General features: G+C 34.5%; 1 protein-coding gene across 1 annotated transcript in view; it reads left to right on the top strand.

Annotated features, from left to right (window-relative positions):
* IKKepsilon (I-kappaB kinase epsilon) overlaps window positions 1-23,904 on the top strand; it is a 406,399-nt gene that overhangs the window by 266,728 nt on the left and 115,767 nt on the right. The window contains exon 15 of the mRNA XM_090415707.1: window positions 22,140-22,179. Within this exon, the coding sequence (XP_090271833.1) occupies window positions 22,140-22,179 (40 nt within the window). The remainder of the gene's footprint in view (window positions 1-22,139; window positions 22,180-23,904) is intronic.

Raw genomic sequence — 23,904 nt, 5'->3', positions numbered from 1 at the left:
TCCTTGCTTCTTTGATAATTGAGCAAATTCCTTTTTAATTTCTTGGTATCAGCTGAACCAAAAAAAATTGTACAGGTTTACTATATAAATCTAATCTTTAAAGGTACTTCTGGCATAGTTATACAATCACCACAGTAATTAAGTTTAATGAGAGTACAGATATTTCATACTGAAAATAACAGTATATCATCAGTGTGTAGAAATAAACAAATCAAAGAAAGGAATACAAGGTACATACAACAGTTGCCACAAGCTAGAAATTTATATTTTAATAAATAATATTAAAACTATTTTTGATGTTTAATATTTACATAAAATGAGAATCTAACAAACTTTTTTGCAGAAATCTTTTCAAAGATTTCTTTGAAAAGTTGTTCATGTTTAAAAGCATGTTTAAAACTACTTCTGTGGAAAAGATGGCTTCATCCCATCAGATACCATGTTTAGTGTCAGTACTGTGCTGTACCAGAAGACTTTTAATTCTTCACATGTTCAATGTAATATTGATGTTTTCATTAATTCTTTTTTCCCCACAGAATGACTGTCTGCCCAAAGTATGTCAAATTACATTCACAAGCAATCTGGTAAACACCAGCTAATGATAGGACAGGTTGTCTTTTGTAGATGGTTTTGTTGTTGTGTGCCATCCAGTTGTTTTTGGCTCTTGGTGATCCTGTGAACAAAGGCTCTTCATCCCACTCGGCTTCTTGTTCTTTCTTTCAGTAATTGTAAGTTCAAGTTGGTAAGTTCTTTTATGTTGTCCATCCAACTCATTTGTGGAATTCCTCTTCTTCTCATTCCCTCAATCTTCCCCAACACAACAGCCTTTTCCAATGATTCATCAGCTCACATTATATCCAAATAACATCAACTTCTATTTAGCAATAATCGCCTCCAAGGAGCATTCTGTCTTTATACTATCTAAAACCATCTTATTGGTCATTCTTGGATATTCTTAATAGTCTCCTCCACACCCTCTGGATAAGAATTTCATGACTGTTTTTATTTTTCTATATATTTCATTGGAAATCTTTAGATTTTTATTTAACTGGCTTCCTACCATTACAAGAATTATTGTGCTACTTTGGAATGCAATTTATCCCTGGTTTCTACTTTAACTACAATTAAATATTTCCCTTTACTGTATGGTGTGAAAAAATAAATCTCGCTAGCATTATCCTACTATCTCTTTTTAAACTTCAGTCATTTGTCTCTTTTTTTTCACATTCTGGAATTTCAGTTCTTGGGAGTTTGGACTCTTGGAGGAATTGGTACCATTATCTCAGGGGTAAAAATAACTAAAGCCTCCAAGTTTAATTATAAGAGAAACCTTTCATTCTTAAGAGTGAAAATTAAGCAATTCCGTGATATAAAAAGAGTTCTATACCATGAACAAATACTAGCTTACAAACACATTTTCAACGTCATATTACGTTTGTAACTTGAGGTCCACCTGTACAACTATCCATTGTTTATTTTAACTCGAATGCTGTGTTCTGTTGCTTACTCAGCTGTGATGGCCAAGATAGTAAGGCAGTAGTAAAGGAAACACATGCTATGTGATGCAAGTCAGTTTTTAATGTTAGACAATTTTTAATCTCTCCTTGATGATGTCATCGTAAAATGAAGAAACATAATAGGAGCTTATTAATTCTGCATTTTTTTACATGTACTAATAACATTATTCATTTCATAATAGTCTAATTCCAGGCTATGATGTATTTAACACTGTGAAATTAGTGACTTTTGTTTGCTTTATTGTGATCATTTCTTTGAATAATTAGATTTTATATAGTAATATATTTCCTATATTTTGTTGGAATGCTGTAATATTAAAGTAGCAATAAAAGAATGCTAAGACATCGCAAGAACAATCAAGCAGCAATAACAACAAAGATGGATGCTAATGAAATTGTTAACATGGTGGCTTGCTCCAACGAACAGAATTATGCCATTTCAGAAATTAATCAGGTTAACTTAGTTAACAGAAAAAGTTAACTATTTCTGTTAACTTTGAAATATCTAGACTAAACAAATTATTAGATGGATGACGAAAGAGAGAGAGAGAGAGGAGTGATTAGACAGGTATCAGAACAAGAAGGATAAGCAGCAAAAGAAGAAACAAAAAAAAAAGAGCACCGATTCAGGTAAGATTTAATATAACAATAAACAGGTAGGCAAAAATCATTTATGAAAATTAGGATATTATAGAATATGGAAATTCAATCATAAAACATCTGATTGATGGCCATGTGACTACTAAAACATGTATCAAAACAGAACATTTAAAGAATGTAACTGAAAAGCAAAAAAAAAAAAAGTAAAAGAGATGGTAATTCTAGTAGGAATGAATGATTTGGCAGGGGATAAATACTTTCTACATAGAACTAGAAAGAATAGTTGTGACTATTTGGATGTGTAGAGTGGGTTAAGGGATTTGCATAAGAGGTATTATCTCTATTGAAATGTGTTTGGTATTAGGAGTTTAGAGAAATTGTTAACTGGTATGAAACCTACCATGGGGAGTCAGAGGGGAAAATAGATTATGATCAGAGGAATGGTGGGATTATGTTATATAACTTTGTTAATAATGGGAATGTGCATTATCATGTAAATGATTATGAGGAAAGAATGATCGTGTTTGTCCAGTTCAGACTTATTAAGCATGTGCTAGAATGTCAGCATAAGTAAGGCATGAGATATGAATGTTATTCAACTTGATCATGCAGGCTACAGAAGTGAGTTTACAAAAAAGCATGCAAGTAACTTATTATGTCTGTACACAAATTCCAGGACTATCAGAAACAGAGGAATAGAGTTTGTTTTATGAATACATTCGGGCTTCAGATTGTAATCATTAGTGAGGCCTGGATATCAGGAGATATACAAACTGGCGTTGAATGTAAACAGCACAGTATTTTTGGGAAAGGATGGAAAAATGCTGCTAATAATATTAGATGATTTCAGTCAATTTAGGGTGGAAGGCTATGACTGCAATACAAACAATGATAATTTGCCATGTGTTAATAAGTTTGTAGCAATCTGGTATAAGGTGGAGTCTTACAAGATCAAATACATAGTGGGATAGTGTTACAGACCTAGACCTACTGGATCAGTTGCTAATCACAATAAAATGCATCACAAAATAATCATGATGGGTGTGAAACAAGTAATCATCATGGGTGTATTTAATTACCTGAAGATTGATTAGGTAACAACGAAATCACATGAAAAGAAATTAACTGAATTTATTGAACTGATGTGAGACATTTTTCTCAACCAGCACATAAAAGAAGGAACTCAAGTTTTCAAGGAGTGTTATATCTAATTATATTGTCAGAGGGAGTTTTGTTTTAAAGATGTGATTATTTTACTTCCATTTGATGACAGTGATCATGCTCTTTATGGATGTTTCATTCAATAAAAAAAAAAAGTTAAATGCAGAACTACGAAGTAGGAAATTTTGACCAAGCGATGAGTATGCTAGGTTCAGTTTGATGGTTGTTTTCTAGATGGGAAGGATATCAGCAGCACATGAGAAGCATTTAAAAAATACCCAACTGATGAAGCATTGCGATGTGTTAAAAGAGTTTGAAGAATAAATAGTTAGTGTGAAATGGATGTGCAGTCTTATTTAGCAAGAGATTCTTAAGAAAAAGGTGATGCAAAAGAATACCAGATGCATAAGGATATTGTTATAAGGAGCAGGCCAGAAGAGTTAACAATTATAGTAATAAAAAAAAAAAAAAAGTCTCAGTATGAAAAGAAACTGGCTCTGCAAGCTGAAGACAACTCAAAAGAATTCTATTTTTATGTTGCAAGTAGTAGAAGAAGAAGAAGAATGAATGAATGAATGTGAAAAGAATAACTGTTTTCAATGCAGATGACAGATGCAGAAGAGATTGTTTAACTAATGAGTGCCTATATTGCTAAAAGCTCCATTCTGATGTATGCAGTATTGAGCTCACTGCTACTTCTTGACTGGATGGAGAAACCCAGGTATATGAGTGTAAAATTTGATGTGGTGAAATTTTATTAAAAATTTCCAACATCGATTTTTACAGAAGTCATAAATCACGTGAAAAGAAAAACATTGTAAATTACTGTATTTTAAAGGAGAAATGCTGATCGTAAACTTGTAAAGCTAACTAACAAAAGAATGATATAGAAATTGTTCACAAATTATAAAAATATTGTAAAGGAATGTTAAAAGTAATTTTGTCCTAAGTTAAGGGGATTAGACAAGATTATGTTGGCAACTTGAAATAAAACAAAGGTATTAAAGGTCATTCAGATGTAGAGATTTTTGCCTCAAAAACTGAAGGTCAAGACAATAGTGATTATTTACAGAAGATTCGGGTTTTCCGACCCTAAAACAAGTAACTTCTGAATGGTATAAAAGAGGTCTTGAGAACCTAGAAGGGGGAGAGTTTTTTTGCCTTGCTGCAGTTCATTGGCCCACTGAGACTTCTGAGATTTTTGTTAGATCGTGACCCCAGTCATGGGGAAAAACCCAGGAGAGGCAGATTATTCTATGGAGATGTATTTCCAGTAGCGGAACGTGCCACGTGCAATCAGATATGTGCCACCAACAGTAAGTCCAGAACCGAAGGTGAGCTATGCTACAAATCCTGGAAGAGGACTACACTAGAACGACCGCCAAAAGCTGTTTAGCAAAGGCTAGGAAATAGGACCAAAAGAAAGCAGTCAGTAGAACCACCAGAAATCTTCAAACTGGTACGATTGTATATGTTTCTACAAATTTGTGCGTATATTCTATTGTATTAACGCTGAGGTAGTGATTAAGAATTGTATGTCTGCTGAACGTAGCTTTCTTAAAATAGTTGTATAAGTTGCTATAAGAAATTATTGAGGCTGAAAATTAGCTAGTATATTTATTGAGAAAAATGTTAGCTAATGATATAGATTGTAACAGCCAGTAATTGCCTAGATTTTGTAAAGCAAGTTATTCAAGCATTGTGAATTGCAGGTCTAAATTGTAAGGATACAATTTTTAGTTTAAATAGGCATCAGAGAGAAATTGTTCAATTGTATAATAGATGATTGTATAGTGCTTAAGGTAAAATACACATGTTTTGTTTGTTTAAAACTATTGCCTGATTTTTGACCAATGCACTCTCTCACGAAGATAACTGAACCTGTGTGCTTAAATTAGAGAAATTGCCACAACTGACTATTTAAGGTATTATTTTTGAAGGTGATCTATTCTATAAGTATTATAACTAATCTTCCTGTGCTATAAAATTAATTCAGGATGGCGCAGACAAAAAACAATATAAATTTTCCCTGAGTTATACTGCATGGGAGATAGTTAACTGTAACCGTGAGTTGAAAGTTTATTTTTCACTTGGTTAGACTATAATAAATTTAGTTTAATCCTTTATCCAAGTGTGAGCAAATAAAGTTTGCACCTGAAAGTATCTTCAGGATTGGGGTAAGGTAGTGCAACACCAGGCAACTCGCAAAGGTGGAGCAAGCTAACATCACTCCTATCTCAGTATCTCCCATAATGCAAAACATATCTCCTTGCGGATATATATAATGTTATGCATTAAGGGAGGGGGCCACTAGCCAGACTAGTTTCGACCTTTATTAAGGTCTCTTCAGTGGGAGCCAGGCCCAAGTGGAGATACCAGGCAGAAGCATTAGCAAGGTCATCTCTACCTATAGGAGTTGCCAAACGGTGTGCCACCTTTTTTTTTTTTTAAGGTCGAAACTAGTCTGGGTAGTGTCCTTCCCTTAATGCATAACATTATACATATCTGCAAGGAGATGTGTTTTGCATTATGGGAGATACTGAGATAGGAATGATGTTAGCTTGCTCCACCTTTGCAACGAGTTGCCTGGTGTTGTACTACCTTACTCCAGTCCTGAAGATACTTTCAGGTGCAAACTTTATTTGCTCACACTTGGATAAAGGATTAAACTAATTTTATTATAGTCTAACCAAGTGAAAAATAAACTTCCAACATCTTTCTCTAAATCCAGAGTAATTTTAAAAAAAAAGGTGGCACACCATTTGGCAACTCCTATAGGTAGAGATGACCTTGCTAATGCTTCTGGCTAGTATCTCCACTTGGGCCTGGCTCCCACTGAAGAGACCTCAATAAAGGTCAAAACTAGTCTGGGTAGTGGCCCTTCCCTTAATGCATAACATTATACATAACCGCAAAGAGATGTGTTTTACATTATGGGAGATACTGAGATAGGAGTGATAGTAGCTTGATCCACCTTTGCTACGAGTTGCCTGGTGTTGTACTATCTTACCCCAGTCCTGAAGATACTTTCAGGCGCAAACTTTATTTGCTCACACTTGAATAAAGGATTAAACTAAATTTATTATAATGTAACCGTGAGTTGCCTGTTCTTAGAGGCCTTTTCGCTATCAGCGCTAACACTTGTAGAAGGTATAAAGGAGCTTAAGCGGGGGGATTAAATTAATCGGCTTAAGTTAGAACAAGGTAAAGAGTACTTAACAGAGTAGAAGTAAAGTAGACATAGTAAGGATAAAGACTAAAGAAAGAATAATATAAAGGGCATGACAATGATATTGAAGAAACAAAAATAAAATATTAAAATAATTATCCTAAAAACATTTTACAATGCCGCAGCCTACAGGATGTAATCCACACTAATTAAATTGTACAATTGTGGATTGAGACAGTTTTGGATAAAGATCAAGGCGTTAGAAGTGTACGGTATTTAGAAATTTTCAATTTTTTGTGAAACATGAATGTGGATAGTGTAAACTCTGACTCTATTAGTACTGCCACGATGGGTGACATGGAATTTTTCAGAACGATTAACCCTCACCTTATCATCCCACAGTTCTCTGGGGACAACAGCGATGATGTTTTTTCCTTTTTCAATTTCATTGAAGAGTTAAGAAATTTAGGAAACTGGTCAGACTTTGAACTTCTGATTCTGCTGCAGAATAAACTGGTCGGAAAGGCCAAGAACTTTTTGCATTTGTCTCTTACTCTCCGAGACACTTTAGAATACACTAAGTTCAAGGACACCCTGATTTCCCAGTTTTCCAAAGCACAAAACATGAGTTCTAACTTATGATAAATACAAAAATGCATTCAGGAAAGGAAGGAGACTGTCTCAGACTTTTACAATCGGTTATTAAACCTGGCAAATAGTCTAAGCGTGTCGATGGTAGAAAAACCACATCTTGACTGGGCTATATTCCAACAATTCATAGGTTAGGAATACGAGAAGAGTTTAAGGAGACTGCATACAAAAAAAAAAAAAGATTAGGAATCTAGAAGAGTGCTACCTTGCAGTAAAAGAATGAAAGGAGAGGCTAGATGACCTCCAATCCCACCTCTAACACCAGTCAAGTACATGCTATAAAGAGGGAAAATGATTCTAACTGTGATGCTAAGCACGAGAAGGATATTTCAAAGGGCAGGTCCAATAAAGATCAAAGGGAGAAAAATGAGGACCGAGACAATTCATATGATGTTAACAAATTAGAGGACGAAAGACTAACCATTCCATAGTTAGTAGACTCCGCTGACACGGGGGAGTTGCATTTGTTTAGTAAACAGGAGAATGAAAGACTATATCAGCCTTTGATTGAACAGCTTGATTCAGTTATAAGATATAACTGAATTATATCTTGGAAGCAAGTTGTTGGTAGGCCTACGTCTGAAGAGCTGCGAAAGATAAGTAATTTAGTTTTAAAAAAATAATGTTATTAATTAACAGCTGTGCTCGAATTATAGTATATTACAGAGTTAATCTGTTTAGCATAAAAAGTTTCTTTTCAATTAGTGTTAATTAGTATTTTGATAAGATACATATGTAGCGTAGCACATGGCACCAATAAGAAAAAAAACAGTGCCGTCCAAATCGCCTTCTTTGTTGAATAAATTTAACCCAAGGGATTTTGTTCAATGTAACATCTGCGGAATGTATGCTTTCCTGAGAGTGGCAGGAGTTTGGTTCGAAAATTGTGGTGGTGGGAAAGTGTGTCAAAAGTGTCAGGAATGTGAGGATTTGAAGTGTGTCTCTGGTCACAATATTGAGTTAATGAATGAAAGCCATAATGCGATAGAACGCAGTGATATGATAGAAATTTGTGAAGTAGAGCCAGATAGTATTGAGAACGGTGTTGAGGTTGAGAGTGAAAGTAAAAGTACAGAGCGTGAGAATAGTTTGAGTGATAAAAAAAAATGAGAAGTCAGTTGCAATGAGGGAGATTGCATGGAGTGATACATAGGGCGAAGCAGCAGCTGGAGCAATTACAAAATTGCTTACCAAGTGCATCAGCTAACGGAAGGAAGCGAGGGTGTGATAAGAAAAATGAGAGCATGATTGGTAGTGAAAGGAAAATGAAGGAACGGGTGTTGTACAGTGATTCACTTGTAAGAGGTGTAATAGATGAGTGTTCGATAAAATTGTACATGCCGGGTGCAAAAATTAAGGATGTGAGGCTATTAGAGTGTAAAAGCAGAGGGTGAAGGAAGTGATAGTAGTGGCAGGAATGAATGATTTGAAAGGAGATAAATTTGCTATGAGAGAAGACTTGAAGGAATTACTAGAGGTAGCAAAAGAAAAGAGTGAGAGAGTTAATTTAGTGAGTCTGTTGCCACAGTATGACAGAGAAGAGTTGAGAAGAAGGGCCTTAATTGCAAATGACTTTATGTGCAGGTTATGTATGAGGAGTGGTGTGGAGTGAGTTTGATGGGCGAAAGGGCTTATATAAAATGGATGGATTTTATCTGAATGGATTTGGTGTGTGGAGACTGGAAAAAGCGTTGCTGAATGAAGTGAAAGTGGATGTGCAGAATCAGATAAACTAGAACTGTTAAGGGGGGGGGGGTTGGCCTTGGTTGGCTCTTCCTGGCCACAGGTTATTGGCATTAGTGAGACATGGCTGACAGAAGATGATATAGCTAGTGGGATAGAATGTGAAGGGTATAGTGTATTCAGGAGGGACAGAGAGAAAAGAATGGGGGGGGGGGTGTTATTGATGATAGCTGATGAACTGCAGCCAAAGAGAATTGAAGTTGAACTGCAGGATAGTGAAGAGAGCATATTTGAGGCTATTTGGTGTGAGATTGAGACTGGTGGAACAAAATATGCAAGTGGGTGCTGCTATGGACCAGGTGATGGAATAGATGGTGGAGATAGTACGCATAGACAAATAGATGCAATGAGTGGAAGGAGGGTAATTATTAGGGGGGATTTCAACTATGGTAACATTGATTGGAAGGAGAAGAGGACACATGGGAGGAAGGAATTGGATTTTATGCAGTTATTAATATACTAGGGGTTCAAGAGTGCTTGACCTAGTAATGGCATCTGAGAATTTGACTGTAACGAATATTACCACTTTACCACCAATTGGTGAGATTGACCATAAGGTTTTGACCTGGGAGGCGGCCAAATGTGTGGAATTTTCAAAGGGTACATGTGGAAGTACCGAGCTGGTGAATATGACAAGCTCAGGAGATTGCTTGGTTCAGTGCCATGGCATGTAAAACTGCAAGGTTGATAGTGCATGGTAAGTGGTAAAGGAGTGTTTGACGGAGAATAGTTGACTGTATACCTAGAGTCCAGATAGTAATTTAAGTAGGAGTTAAATGGATGAATAACTCCATTAAGCTTGAGCTGCAAAAAAACAAACAACTGTACAGTTAATTTAAGGAGAAAGGTGACCTGCAGGCACACAAACAGTATAAAGCACAGGCCAGAAAGGTAATGAGTGTTGTAATGAAAGCAAAAGCTGATTATGAAAGGAAATTAGCCACGCAAGCTAAAGAGAATCCCAAACAGTTTTTTCAATATGCTGCAAGTAAAAGAAAAAAATGTATACAGCAGAATGAGTTTAAGGAATGTCGATGGTAGGAAGGTAACCGAATTAGTTGATATAGTGGAATTACTGAGCGAGTACTTTGCAAGAGTATATCATTCAGGTGGTGATATTGCAGGAATGAAAGATCCAACACATTATACGGGAATTGAGGTGAATGAAATGGAGGTGAATAGTATATTACAAAACCTCAATGTGAATACATCTGTGGATTTGGGTGGTATACCAGCTCGGGTCTTACGTGAAGAGGCAAAAGAATTGTCGTTGCCCTTGACCATTTTATTTAATTTGAGTCTCGGGTCTGGGTTAGTCCTGAGGGGATGGAAAGAGGGGAAAATAATTCCACTGCATAAGGGAAGTTCCAAAACTGCTGTTGCAAATTATCGACCGATCAGCATATCAGGAGTTGTTGTCAGAATTTTGGAGAAAGTCGTCAAGAGAAGAATACAGGAATGGATAGATGATAACGGAATACTCTATGGGGGGGGGGAGACAGTATGGTTTTGTGAAGGGTAGATCATGCCTCATTAAGTTGCTCACGTTTTATAACACAGTGACGACTGAGCTGGATAAGGGTAATGGGTTTACAGTCATACTGCTGGACCTTGCTAAGGCCTTTGACAGGATACCACATGGAATTCTAATCAGCAAACTGCAGCATATGGTCAGATGGATAGGAGGGTCGTTGACGTAGAGATGTCAGAGAGTAGTTTATTCAGGAATGGATTCCAAATGATGGCCTGTGACTGGTGGTGTGCCGCATGGTTCTGTTCTTGGACCACTACTATTTAATTTCATTAATAATATCAGAAAGGATCTGAGAGGAACTATTCATTTGTTTGCTAACGATGCAAAGTTGGGTAGAGCAATTGTGAATGCACAAATTTTGCAAGATGATTTGGATAGATTCGGGGACTGGGCTAAGGAGAATGGATGTCAATTTAATGTGGCAAAGTGTAAGGTTATGCATTTTGAGGTGAAAAGATTAGCAGCAGTATACCACATTGGTGGAACTGTACTCCAGGAGTTTGACGAAGCCAGGGATTTGGGGGTATAGGTGGATAGGGAGTTCAAGTTTAGGGGTACATTGCAATAGTGGCTAAATCAGCTCATCAAATCACTTGGTTACTGAAGAATACTTTGAAGAGCAGAGACATGCAAGTTATTGTTCCTCTGTATCGAGCCTTGATAAGACACCATCTTGACTACTGGGCCCCAGGGTTTCTTCTTGATGGGGAGGAGGTAGAGAGGATCCAGAAGCGAATGAACAAGATGATAGCAGGTCTATGGAATGAACCTTATGAGAACAGGTGAACAGGTTGAAGATTTGTGGGTTGCAGACATTGATTGATAGGTAGAAGAGGGGCGATATGATTGAGAACATTCAAATTACTGAAGGGTTTCTATAAGATTAATTCAGAGGAAATGATGTTTAGGGCTTCCCTCGATGAGTCTCCTTAGAGTTGCCCATAATAATAACTGGCAAAACTCAAAGCTAAAGACTCCAAAGACACCATATCAGGGACGAGAGAATAATGAGGGGTAAAGAGCAGATGACAGAGCCCCCTCCTCCCCAGTGTTACATTTGTAACAGATATGAGTATATTGCTCGGAACTGCTTCAGAAATAGGAGAGAGCCTCCACTAGAGATACGTGGTACAAGTCTGATGTGTTTACTCGCTGCTATCCTGTAAACAGACCAAGGAAAATAAGGAAGGAAATCAGTGAACTGCCTACGAAATCCATGACGATAATTTGAGCTGAAATTAAAGGAGTACCTTGTAATGTTCTGCTGGACACTGGTTCCCAGGTATCCGTAATAACGGGACATATTTTGAAAAAAATAAGCTCCCGTGGTTCGAATTGCGTGACTAAGCTAAGGAGACCGAACAAATTGACAGGAATTTCGAATCCCACAGTGTATACTCTGAGAAAGATGAGAGTCTGTATGAGGTTGCCTGAATTTTGCCTGAGCGTCTCTCAAGATTTATTAATTCTCACAAAGACATCTCACCCGAGCATTTAGGGGATATTAGGAACTGACTATTTAGAAAGATACAAATTTTTCTGCAATTTTGGCACTAAAGAAGTTTCCCTGATGGGAGTTAAACAGTCGAGTAGAGGGGGCAACACACATAGAAAATTCAGACAAAAAAAACTAATACTAGAAGGGAACAAGTGAACAACAGCAATAATAGAAGTGATAAACAAGCAAAAGAAAGAGATGTGTGTCACATTGACCAGACTAGCCCCATATCTGATTCCTCAGTAGAAGTTGTTTACCATCACAAAACATTAAATGGAGCATGTTTAATCCTGAGTGTCAAAATAACAGACTGTCTACAAGAAGAGAAAAACCAGTTAAGGAAGACAATGATAACAAATTTGGGGTGCATACTATTGAGAAAGAAGAAATAATCAGCAACAGATGTCCTCACCGTCAAGTTTGTGAAAAGCCACATGCTTTTATTACACACAGGAGAAATCATGTGTGGAGAAATTATTATAGTAATAGAATGAGGAAGGACATGATAAAACTGATGAAAGTGAAAGACACACGGTGAGATTGAAAGTTAACAACTGGAGTATGGAGAGATGGATATTCCCAGGACTAAAATGTCAAATCAGTTTCTTAGAAAGGGTACATTCAAACAGGATAAATTTTAAAGTCAGGGCAAGAAAACTAGACTGTGTTGTGTCCTCTCCAGAGAACGAGCAGTGACTAAACAAGAAAAAAATCTACATTTGTGTCCTTTTTTTTTTTTTTTTTGAGAAAGAATGGACCTTTATAAAGTTTGATGCAGTGAATTTTTATTAAAACTTTCCAACATCGATTTTTACAGAAGTCATAAATCATGTGGAAAGAACAAAATTGTAAATTGCTGTATTTTAAAGGAGAAATGCTGATTGTAAAACTACCTCTTTAGTCCGAACCCTCCAGTAATACGAACTGCACTTAGAAAGGGAAAAAAAGTTTTATTTATTACGTATTATTATTTTATGTACTATTATTTTGCCTCCAAACTATACTCCATTGTTGCAAACAATGGATCAGAATATAATACAATCCATTAAATTACAAGATTGTAAAGACCTGCTTTTAAATGTAATTTCCTAAAATTATGACATTACCACATCAATAAAAAATAGAAATTTGTAGGATGTAGCATTCTTGGTTGCTGATGCTTGAAAAGCCTTGAATCTGAAGCAATTCAAGCATCATGGAAAAAACTGTGGACTTCTGGAATTTACCAAGATAACTATGGTGATACACAAAAAAGAGGAAATTCAAAACGTGCATAATTTGGTTAAAAATATAAATCCAGATGTTGATATTTCACAAACAGATGTTAAGGATTACAGATAGAACCAAAAGTGAATATGAAATCAAATCAGATGCTGAAATTATAAATATGACGATACATAATGAATTAGAAGACGATGATGACGATAAAGAACTCAAAGAAAAAAAAAGTGAAAAATGAAGAGGCGGTTGATAGTTTTAATATATGTATAGAATGGGTTAAGCAGAATGATACACCTTTCCACAAAATTTTATTGCTAATGCAGCTCCAAGGAGAAGCATTCGAAAAAAGTTCAGCTTCCAAGAAGCAAAAGAAAATCAATGACTTTTTTTACAAAGAAATAAAAAAAAACTTTCCGTGTGTTATTTTGTGAAACTTTTTTTTTGTGTTGTGTACAAGAAAATGATATTTTTTATGCAAATTAAGTTGTGTACTGAACTATACAATTTTATTAAATCAAAATCCTCAACAATACAGATATATACAAACTAATTTTTTTACTAAAATAAACTAGTATTACTTTTTAAGTTTTACATTACAGTATAGTAGCTTTTTTTTTCTATCAGTAACTTCATTTATTTACAGAATTACTGAGGTACTATTAGAATCTGATTATTTTTGTCTTAAACACTAGTTATTGTTGTATCTTGGGGGGAAATTTGCTAATCTCGACTTTTAGCTAATCTGAACAATCACAGATTTTATTAGTTCGTATTAGCGAGATACTACTGTATTATTTTTGAAGGTGATCTATTCTATAAGTCTTATAACTAACCTTCCTGTACTATAAATTTAATTCAGGGTGGCGCAGTTGAAAAACAATATAAATTTTCCTTGAATTGTGTCATGTGGGAAATAATTAACTGTAACCGTGAGTTGCCTATTCTAGAGGCGTTTTTGCTAACACTTGTAGCAGGTATAAAGGATCATAAGCGGCGAATAAATTAATCGGCTTAAGTTAGAACAAGGTAAAAAGTACTTAACAGAAAGATTTAGCAGAGTAGAAGTAAAATAAACACAGAAATGATGATGGCAAAAGAGTAAAGGTAACATAAAAGCACAACAGCAGATATTAAAGACAAATAAGTAACAAGATAACATAACAACTGACATTATTTTACATGAGGAAGAGATACTAGAGCTGCTCAACAATCTGAATGAGAATTCAGCAATAGGTGCTGATGGGATATCAGCATGGATGCTAAAAGAGGATTCAGCTGAACTGGCAGTTCCTCTAACAAGGCAACATAATTTGTGTCTCAGAACAGGAAAGATTCCACAGGAGTGGAACGAGAGTATGAAAATCCCATTGCACAATGGTGGTGCTAAGACTAATCTGTAATATTGACCTATCAGCATCTCTAGAGTGGCCTTTTTTTTTTTTAAATTTAAATTATATTTACCGTATATTCCCGCGTACAAGTTGACCTGGTGTCTAAGTCAAAATTGGAATTTTTTGAGTTTTTATAGTATACTCGTCATATAAGTCGACTCAAAAATTTTCTTTAAAAATAAAAATTATGACAGTTTTTAAGTAAAATTTTTATACAGGTGTCAACCACTAGGATCATAAGTGCCTTTTTAGTCCTTCCATTCTTTGTTTTAGCAAAAGATATAAAATACCTAGTTGTCAAAAGAAATTTTATTTTGTATTGACCAGTTGACCAATAGTGAACTGAAGAGCAATGGCTCCTTTTAAAAGAATGAAATATGACGCGAGTTTTAAGTGCAAAGTGATTAAATCTGCAAAAGGAAAGTTCGGAGTAAACGAAAAACTAGTTCACGATTGGAGAAAAATGAAACTTTAATAATGAAAATGCCAAAAAATAAGTGCGCATTACGGAAAGGAATTTGTAAGTGGCCTTTTGGAAAATAATGTTGCGGATTGGGTTCAAGAAAATTGCCAAAATGGACTCATTATAACGAGAAATAATATTAGTTTATTTGCTTTGAAATCGATGCTAAATCTGATGGAGAAAACGAATACAATTGATATGACGATATACCAGAAGAAATTACAGAACCAGAGTACAATGAACTTTTCATACATTCAGAGAGTGAAAATTAAATTTTAATTATGTAGTTACCTACCTATTTTCTTTTGTAAATAAAGAATTATATAGCCTGTAAATAATTTTTTCTGTAAATAAATTTGATATAAGTTGAAATATTTTTACTTATTTACCCGTTTTGTATATTGCTAATAAATTTAACAGAGTATGATACGTACTGGTTTTTTCTTGGAAAGCAATCGATTTTTGACCCAGCATATAAGTAGACCTAAAAAATGTAGTACTTTTTTTCAGTGCTGAAAAGTCAACTTATACACCGGAATATACACTATATATATTGTAACGATTGATGTTTAATGCGTTATTGTAATATCTTTATTCTAATTAGCAGTGCGCTTTTGCTTTTGTAACCTTTCTTACTTATTCTATTGTACTATATTTATCCACCTTTCTTATTTACTAGTCGTATGCCTTTGAAAACTGGAAAATTTATTTGTTAAGACTACGCCACCAGTATCTATATCGGCATAAGACTCAGTAACACGTCCAGTAGATCTCTCTCTCTCTTACTAGCATAAATTCCTTCACTAAAGTTTACATAAACAGTCTTGGTTCTCAAGTATTTAAACTACGCTTTTAATGCCTTAGTTGTTTCTCGCTCACAAGTCCGAGTTTATTTAGGAACAGTGCATTGTAAATTAAATGATCAGCCGGACTCTATTGGCATATAAATAAAACACATTTATTTGCATTAATATCAAAGTATATTAATTAAACAATAGGGAGATTACTCTCTCTACCTATCCGTTAGACTTTCAGCATAAAGAAACAAACTTCCCCTTTCAATATTAAATAACTTTACAATATAATACTCAATTACTTCTCTCCTTATTAAATCAAATTATTGGAACTGTAATTTAATCACAAAGAGGTTAGCTAACTTTGCCAAATTATTTCACAAATCTTATGCCAATTATTAACATGCTAAATGACTCTCTTATGGACACTTCTTGTTACTATTAACTTAATTCTTTATCAGGCCATCTATAACATATCTCCTCGATTATAAAAGGAAATGAAGTTTTTGGAACAAACGTAGAGAGGCTCTTTGTCACACTCAATCAAAGGTCTTGCACTAAAGTCCCTATGCCTTTTCTTTCATTTCAAGTCTTTGGCTTCCTTCTGGAGTGTCTTCTTCAGCGGCTTCTCAACGGGGATTTGGCAGACTTTGGATTGCAATCTGCAGTACTTGAATAGCTCAGACAAAAGGTTTCAGCAGCATACGGGCAAATTCTCCGGTGCTTGAAGTTTGCTCTGCAGTTATTGGCTTCAGTTGACCTCCCGTGGTAAATGACATCCAACTGACACTTGGCTCAGGTATTTACATCAGCTGTTCTCTCATCATTCCCAATTTTCTCCTCTGGCATGGGCTCGCCATAACGTCTGGTCCTCTGGATTCTACTCCTGGTATTTCTGTCTCTAACTGCCAACGACGATGACTACCAAGCTCCCGATAACTCTCTCAGTCCCTTTTTATTTCCTGTTCTCCAGGACTGCACGAAGGTTTGTAACCCTCGAAGAATTCAGCACGTCTCCTTGTTCTGTTAAGACCTACCCATTCTTTCTTCTCTTCCATGCACTCCTTTAATCCTATCTTGTCGGGCAGCGGAAACTTGTCTGAAGCTTGCTGATCTCTTTGACAATAACTTTTAAGGTGTTTATATGCAGAGCTCATAAGCAACTTTCTCACACACTAAAATCGTAAACAACTTTCTTATGCTCTTAGATAGAACTATTATACAAAGTTCCGGCAGCAAAGCATTGCCTTTTTTTTTTTTTTTTTGACATTCTAGAAATTTTTATTAAAGCAGTAAGTACAGTTAATTCCCATAGGGTTATTTACAATAATATTTAGCATAAAACATAGAGACAAACAAGGTTATTTTTGTAACATTCTCATGGGACTTGACCTCTGTAAAAATCGATGTAAAGTGCTTTGGTATTTCGAAGCTACGTCGAGTTTTACAATATATTATATGTCAGTGGTATCGCATGCCCATTTTGGTTGGGTATGCTGTCATGTGGCTTATGCAACCTGCACTGCAAAATTCATTTCGATTTGACCTTATGATTGCATTTTTATTGATGTATGAAAGTTTTAAGAGCACATAGCATATTCATCTTAATTGGGCCTTTGCAATTAATTGTAGGACAACTTTGAATACTTTAATTTATCAACTAATATAATTTTCAATATGGAAAGCATAAATGTCAAATGAACAATAGTTATGCTTCTTACATGCCATTTATGTGAGAAGCTCAAAGGATTTATGCTTTGTAGTGAGATTACATTATCATTGGTAAATACTAGATTGAAACATGGATAATTTAAATTTTGATTTGATTTTTAAATACAGCCATATAATGCGCACAAAAATCATAAGAAGTAATCACTTGGGAAATTATTATTTTTCTGGACGGAACCAAAGAAAGGCTGAAATAACTTGTTTCACATACTTATTATACACAAGTTCCAACCTCATTCGACTATAATCATACAATCCACTAAAGCTCTGGCAGAAAATGGGACATTCAGTACATCGTCAACACTATTTCCTATTGTAAATATGAGCAAAAAGTTATATATAGTAAAAACTTGTCTATGTCAATGTCAAACATGTGAGTTCACACTTTACATATGTAAAAGAGATGAAACTCAGAAAACAAAAAACAGCAACTCAATAAATGCACAACGTTCAAGTGAACGTTGTGCATTTGTGCATGTCAACATTGAACCTTCACAAAATAACCAATCACAGCCACCGATGACTTCTGGGTGCTATTGCCTCAGCCCACATCCGACTTGCCTTCTGGGACTTGTAAAACCACTGGACTACTAAGAATGTGACCTGCTTCACCATCTATGTTTGTTCAAAGGGCTCAAAGGTGTCCGTATTTTTGCTGCATCACAGCTAATAATGCTGTGATGTGTCTTCATGAATCATTAATGTATTGTGTTTAATTTTAGGAATTACTCAATGCCAGGAAAAATTGGAGGAGTCTTTAACAAGAATAAATGCAAAAATATAATATCGGTGGTATTGCTATTCTGTGGATGTGCACTGCACATCTAGCACACCCAGAATATCCCCCCCCCCCCCCCCCCCCCGATATATATATATATACACATACACACACACACACAAATACATATACTGGTAACTCTCATATAATGTAGTGCTTATACAATGCGGTTTCGATATAATGCAATCTTCAAATTGTAGTAACCCTTTATCTTTTCATATATTTGGATCATGTGTAAGAAAATGACTTTGCAATTTACTAGCATTTGAAGCTTTTCTTGAATTAATTCCTGCAGTGAGTGGAATCTCGTCATCATCACTTTTTTCTTTTTAATCACGATTCTCAAGGACAGCTTCTATTATTTCATCGTCACTAACAGAATTGTCAACTATCAATTCTTCAATCTCTGCAGACGAAAAGTCATCAAATCCTTCTCTGCCAACTGCATATGTTAATCTGATGATATTCGAATATTCAGTTGTATGCAAATATATAGAGTTTTTCTATTTCACACATTCTAGCCAAGTAGTTTTCCAGCATGCATTTAAAGTTGATGGTTTCAATTCTGATAAAGCCAACTTAACAAGTTTGCAATCCAAAATAGAAAATTTCTTCCATAAATCAATAACTGTCAGTAAATTATCCTTATCTAGTTTATCAAAAATGTATTGGAATGTTCTTCTTATGTAGTAAGTTTTGAAGGTAGCGATCACACCCTGGTCTAGTAGTTGTATTAAGTGGCAAAAAACAAAATTCCACATTCGGGGTGTTCTAAAACAGGATGGCCAGGTGCATTGTCTATAATCAATAAAACTTTTAAAGTCCAGATTTTTTTCCATCAAATAATGTTTAACTTTTGGAACAATTCATTAAAAATTTCTTTTGTAACTCAACTTTTTTTGTTTGTCTTCCAGTGCACTGGTAACTTGGTAAAATCCACACCTTTCATTGGCCATGGTCTTAGGGACTGATTAATGGTTTTAATATCCAATCTGAAGCATTGCTGCAAAATAATGGAGTTACACGACCCTTAGCTGTTTTAAAGTTACCAACACTTTTGTGATTTTGCTATATAAGTTCTACTTGGAATTTTTTCCAACAAAGGCCAGTCTCATCTGTGTTCCAAACTTGATCAGGGTGTAGCCACCATTTTCAACAATTTTGGACAGTTTTGAAAGAAATTCCCTAGCTGCCGATGCACCTACAAATGCAGCTTCATCTTTTATTTTTACATTATGAAGTGCATATCTTTTGAGAAATTTTGTAAGCCAACCTGTGCTTTCAGAAAAATCACAATTGTTGTTTGATATTGGCTCCTTTTTCTGAATCTGTTTGTACAATAATAATGCTTTCTGTTTGATGACATTTCTGTCTAAAGGTATTCCTTTTTGTGAACAATCTTCTATCCACATCACCAGGGCCTTTTCCTTCTTCAAAAGTTAATACATACCTGTATAATTATTGCATGAACAAAACTTTCATGGACAAAACACAAGACATGCAAACATTTTGAATTGTAAACAAGAAATATTTGTTTAGCAAACAGCTTAACTCCTTCCAAGCAGCTTTTTATATGCGGGCCTCCTGTAACAGACTTAACTTTGAGGAATCAGCATAGCACCCTTGTGCTTCCTGAAACCAATGGCAAGTGAATATAATGGATCATCTGTTGGCTTAACTTTGTGGAATCGTAATTACAAAAATAGATTTTTTTTGTTGTCACCACAGTTGTCCACATTCTTTAGTGTAGAGTAATTCCTGATATTTAAAACATCGAGGAGGTTCCCAAAATTCAAGTTGAAGTACATATGTACCATTCTACAAAATGATAATTATAAGGGAAATATCCTTTTTAACAGAACTGAATTCAAACTGAAAATTTAAAAATAAGGCCATTTGAACCATGTTAAATCAAAATATACTGTGCAAAAATAGAATTGCTTTTGTTTTCTAAACCATGTTATTTTGAAATCGTGTAAAAAGAGAATTACCTGTATAGCATTTCTATGGAGTACAAAGAATCATCACAAAAAGTTTACACTAACCATTATTCATACAGAATTTATGACACTTTTCCTTGAATTCATTCATTGACAAAGCGCTTTTGACCAACTCTTAATGCGGTCGATCCATTCATTCACCATTCCCTAAACAAAAAATGTAGTTCTTGTGTCATTGCTAATCACATTCTTACACAATTTCCAGTTTGCTTGTTTTATCCCTTCCTGAAAAATGTTTTCAGGAAGGGATAAAAGCTTGTTTTATCCCTTCCTGAGAAAATGCATGTATTGAAAAATTTCTTCTTCATAAATCCTATAAAATTCCTTAGTAATTTATGTGTTTAAATCCTGACTTTTCCATCTTCAGCTAAGCTTTTTATCCTACACACTTTCTCTGTATCTATCCTCACAGGAAGCTTTTCATAGACTGAACAGTTTCGGAGCTTCCTTAAGAGAGTCTTTGTTTTGATGGTCTAGTCTCCTTTACAAGAGTGAGTACTTTTTCAGTCTGCTAATTTTCCTAATTTATTTAGCAGAATAAAAAAATCAAAATGGGAATTTAAATTTAATCATCAATTATATTTTCATAATGCCAATTCCTTTCATGCTTTAAATAGTTTTTGGCATAATTTTATTTTTAGACAACACTTAGCCATACTACAAGGCAACCAGTTAATCAATACATGGCAACCTAAAATAGATAGTTTACAGTGGAAGCAGTAATAGCTTATTTTTTACTCAGTAATGGAATATGCAAAAGGTATTATGCAATTAATAAGATATTAAAATTTCTAAATAACTTTTAATCTGTGGATATTGAAAAGTTGAAAAAGTATTTATTTTCCCCAAATGATTCTTTATTTTGTTTTTCAGTTGTTTTTGAGTTGCCCATGTCATATGACATCACTGTCAAGTCCATCTGACAATGTTTCAAAGCCAATCAGAATTTAGGAGTGCACTAATATAGTTATATTAATAGACCGAATGATTTTTTTATCAGTGTTTTTCATGTTTATTTATAATGGAAGAGAGAAAATTGTTCCAATTTTTTTTTCCCACAAAAGTGATTCAAGAAGTGTTATAAGTGTTTAAATTGAAAACATAGTAAAAAATAGTATCATTAATAAAGAATAATAATAAATTATTATTACGAAAAAATATATTTGAAATATATGAAAAAAATTCATACATCATTTATATATGTATTTTTTTCACAAATTGATAAACATAAATGCTATTATATAAGTAACTATTATATTTGCTTCAGCAGTGGGAGTGATACAGTTAGAAATTAGCTATAGCATTTACAAAAACTTACAAATTGACCAGATCCTTGGTTAAACACATGACTATGATGTATTAGACAACCATGGTACAGTACTACCCAGGCTGAAATCTGCCTAATGAGATTTGTGCTGGTTTACTAGTAAACCAGCACAATTTTTCAAGTCTCCTGGTAATTATGTATATATATATTTATGTGTTTTTTCTATATAAATAAAATAAGGAATTTGTTGAACATTACTTCACCGAAGCTATTGTGGCTATGTTTAGAATCTGTTATTTGTATATTATGCAATTCTATATTTGTACTAAAGATGCCTTGATATTTAGACAAAAATTTTATCATTAAAGAACAAGTATATTTCATGTGAGTTTTCCATTTCTTTTATTTTTAATAGTATGCCAATGCATGTTTTTCCAATTTTAAAAATGAGTTATTAGTTACTTATGTTCCATTATATTTTGAATGATTAAGATATACTACCTTATTTATCAAGCGAAAAAAATTTACAGTTATTTTTATAAAAAAAAGTAGTCAGGAAATAATCTTTTGTTGTAATTTTCTCTTAAAAAATTAAATGCATAAAAAATATATTTTTTTTTTCAGCTTTATCTTTCCATGATGAACAATTCCATGCTTTAGAAAAGTGAGTTGAAAATTTTTTGCTTTTTGTTTTTCTCATCTCATTGCTATCTGAATTATAATTAACCTCGATAATTTATAATGTTTTCTCTTATTGAATTTGCATTTGATTTATTTCTTTTACAATTTTCTAAAATATATTTCTTAAATGAAACATATGATTTAAAGGTCACATTCTTCAATGTGACCTTTAAATCATATATTTTGTAATACTTCATTACATCATTACATCATTAATTTGTAATACTTCTAAACAAAATGACTTCTTATATAGCTCTTGAAAACCTTATGAAGACCATGTTTTGAGCTTTGTATCAATCATCACTAATAGAGTGAGTGTGCATGTACACGATCAAAATTAAAGTCCCTGTTTAGCGCCTTGTGGAACAACATCCTGTGATCCAAATGCTGTGAAATGTTGCAGGAATATATTGTGTTATCATGGATAAGCATATATCTGAAGGATGGGGGGGAAGTAGTTCCAAAATTCAGTACAGGAGCAGTGTAAACACCAAATGCATGCATGGAATTTGCATATCATGCAACTCGGTAGATGCCAGAAGGGTTTAAAAGGTAAAAATACAGATAAAAAGCCTGTATCCATCTTAAAAGGTGGATTTAGGCTTTTTATCTTCATTCTGGTTGTTAATACTGTCCACAGTGATGGCACTAACACTGCCTCAACGTGCTGTGCTTTACTCCTGGAGCTGTACTACCTAAACAATTGCAGTGCTGTTATTGCATTTCACAAATTTCATTGCCTGAACTAATGTCGACAAAGTCTATTCCTGTGCCTTGTCAAAATTATTAATCATTTTGAAGAAATGGGATTCTTGGAAGTTAGACCTGGTAAAGATCAATAAGTTCACAAATGAATGAAGTTACTACTGCTGTTGTGGATCAAATCATGAATAAATTGGTTCCTGCACTGCACATGCTGTATCGCTGTATCAAGACACATTGATGTGCCTTACACAGTGGTCGGAAAAATTCCCCAGAACATTCTGCATTTCTGCCCTACAGGACTTCGAAAGTTGACTGACATTCCCTTTAACATTCCTTGCTTGAGTGGAGTTGGAAGTTGCATGGCTGTGGATGATTTTGTGGGAAAATGAGGCTCACTTTCACCTGAATGAAGCTGTGAATACTCACAATTACTGGGTATGGGCTATATAAAATCCATGCAATTCCCATGCTAAATTAATAACGGCGATAAATAACAAGCTAAAGGACACTTGTCCCCACAGTCGTTCATACATGCTGAACCTAATTTAACTTTGCCCAGAGGGAACAAAGACGGCAACTGCAAAGACTGTGTTAGATCTTGAATGATGGCTCTATCAAGAATAGAACTGCTCCATTCAGGATTTAACAAGAGAACAATATCAAGCAAAAAGCACACTTGTACTCTTGGCAAAACATAATAATATGTGAAGATGCAGACATTAACTTTGCTTAAAAAGGAATTAAAATATAAAAGAAGAGGTTGAATCTTAAATTAAAATGAAATCAAAGGAGGAAATAAATATTAAATTGTACTATGTTTAAGGTCATTGTCTAAAATAGATGGAATCTTAATTTGTCAAAAACATCAATGTTAAAATATGGCATGTATAAAGTCGTGTATCATCGTGCAAACGAAAGTTCAAAGCTTGCAGTTTGACCACCAAAGATGACGTAACAAGCAACGAGTAGGCATTTGTGGAAGGCACAAGAAATTCACGTTCCC

Source organism: Typopeltis vanoorti, chromosome 1 (genome assembly GCF_054136105.1).
Source record: "Typopeltis vanoorti isolate ZY-2024b chromosome 1, IOZ_Tvanoo_1.0, whole genome shotgun sequence".
Classification (NCBI taxonomy): Eukaryota; Metazoa; Arthropoda; class Arachnida; order Uropygi; family Thelyphonidae; genus Typopeltis; species Typopeltis vanoorti.
Note: the sequence above shows the minus strand (reverse complement) of the source record. Positions and strands in the feature narration are given on the sequence as shown.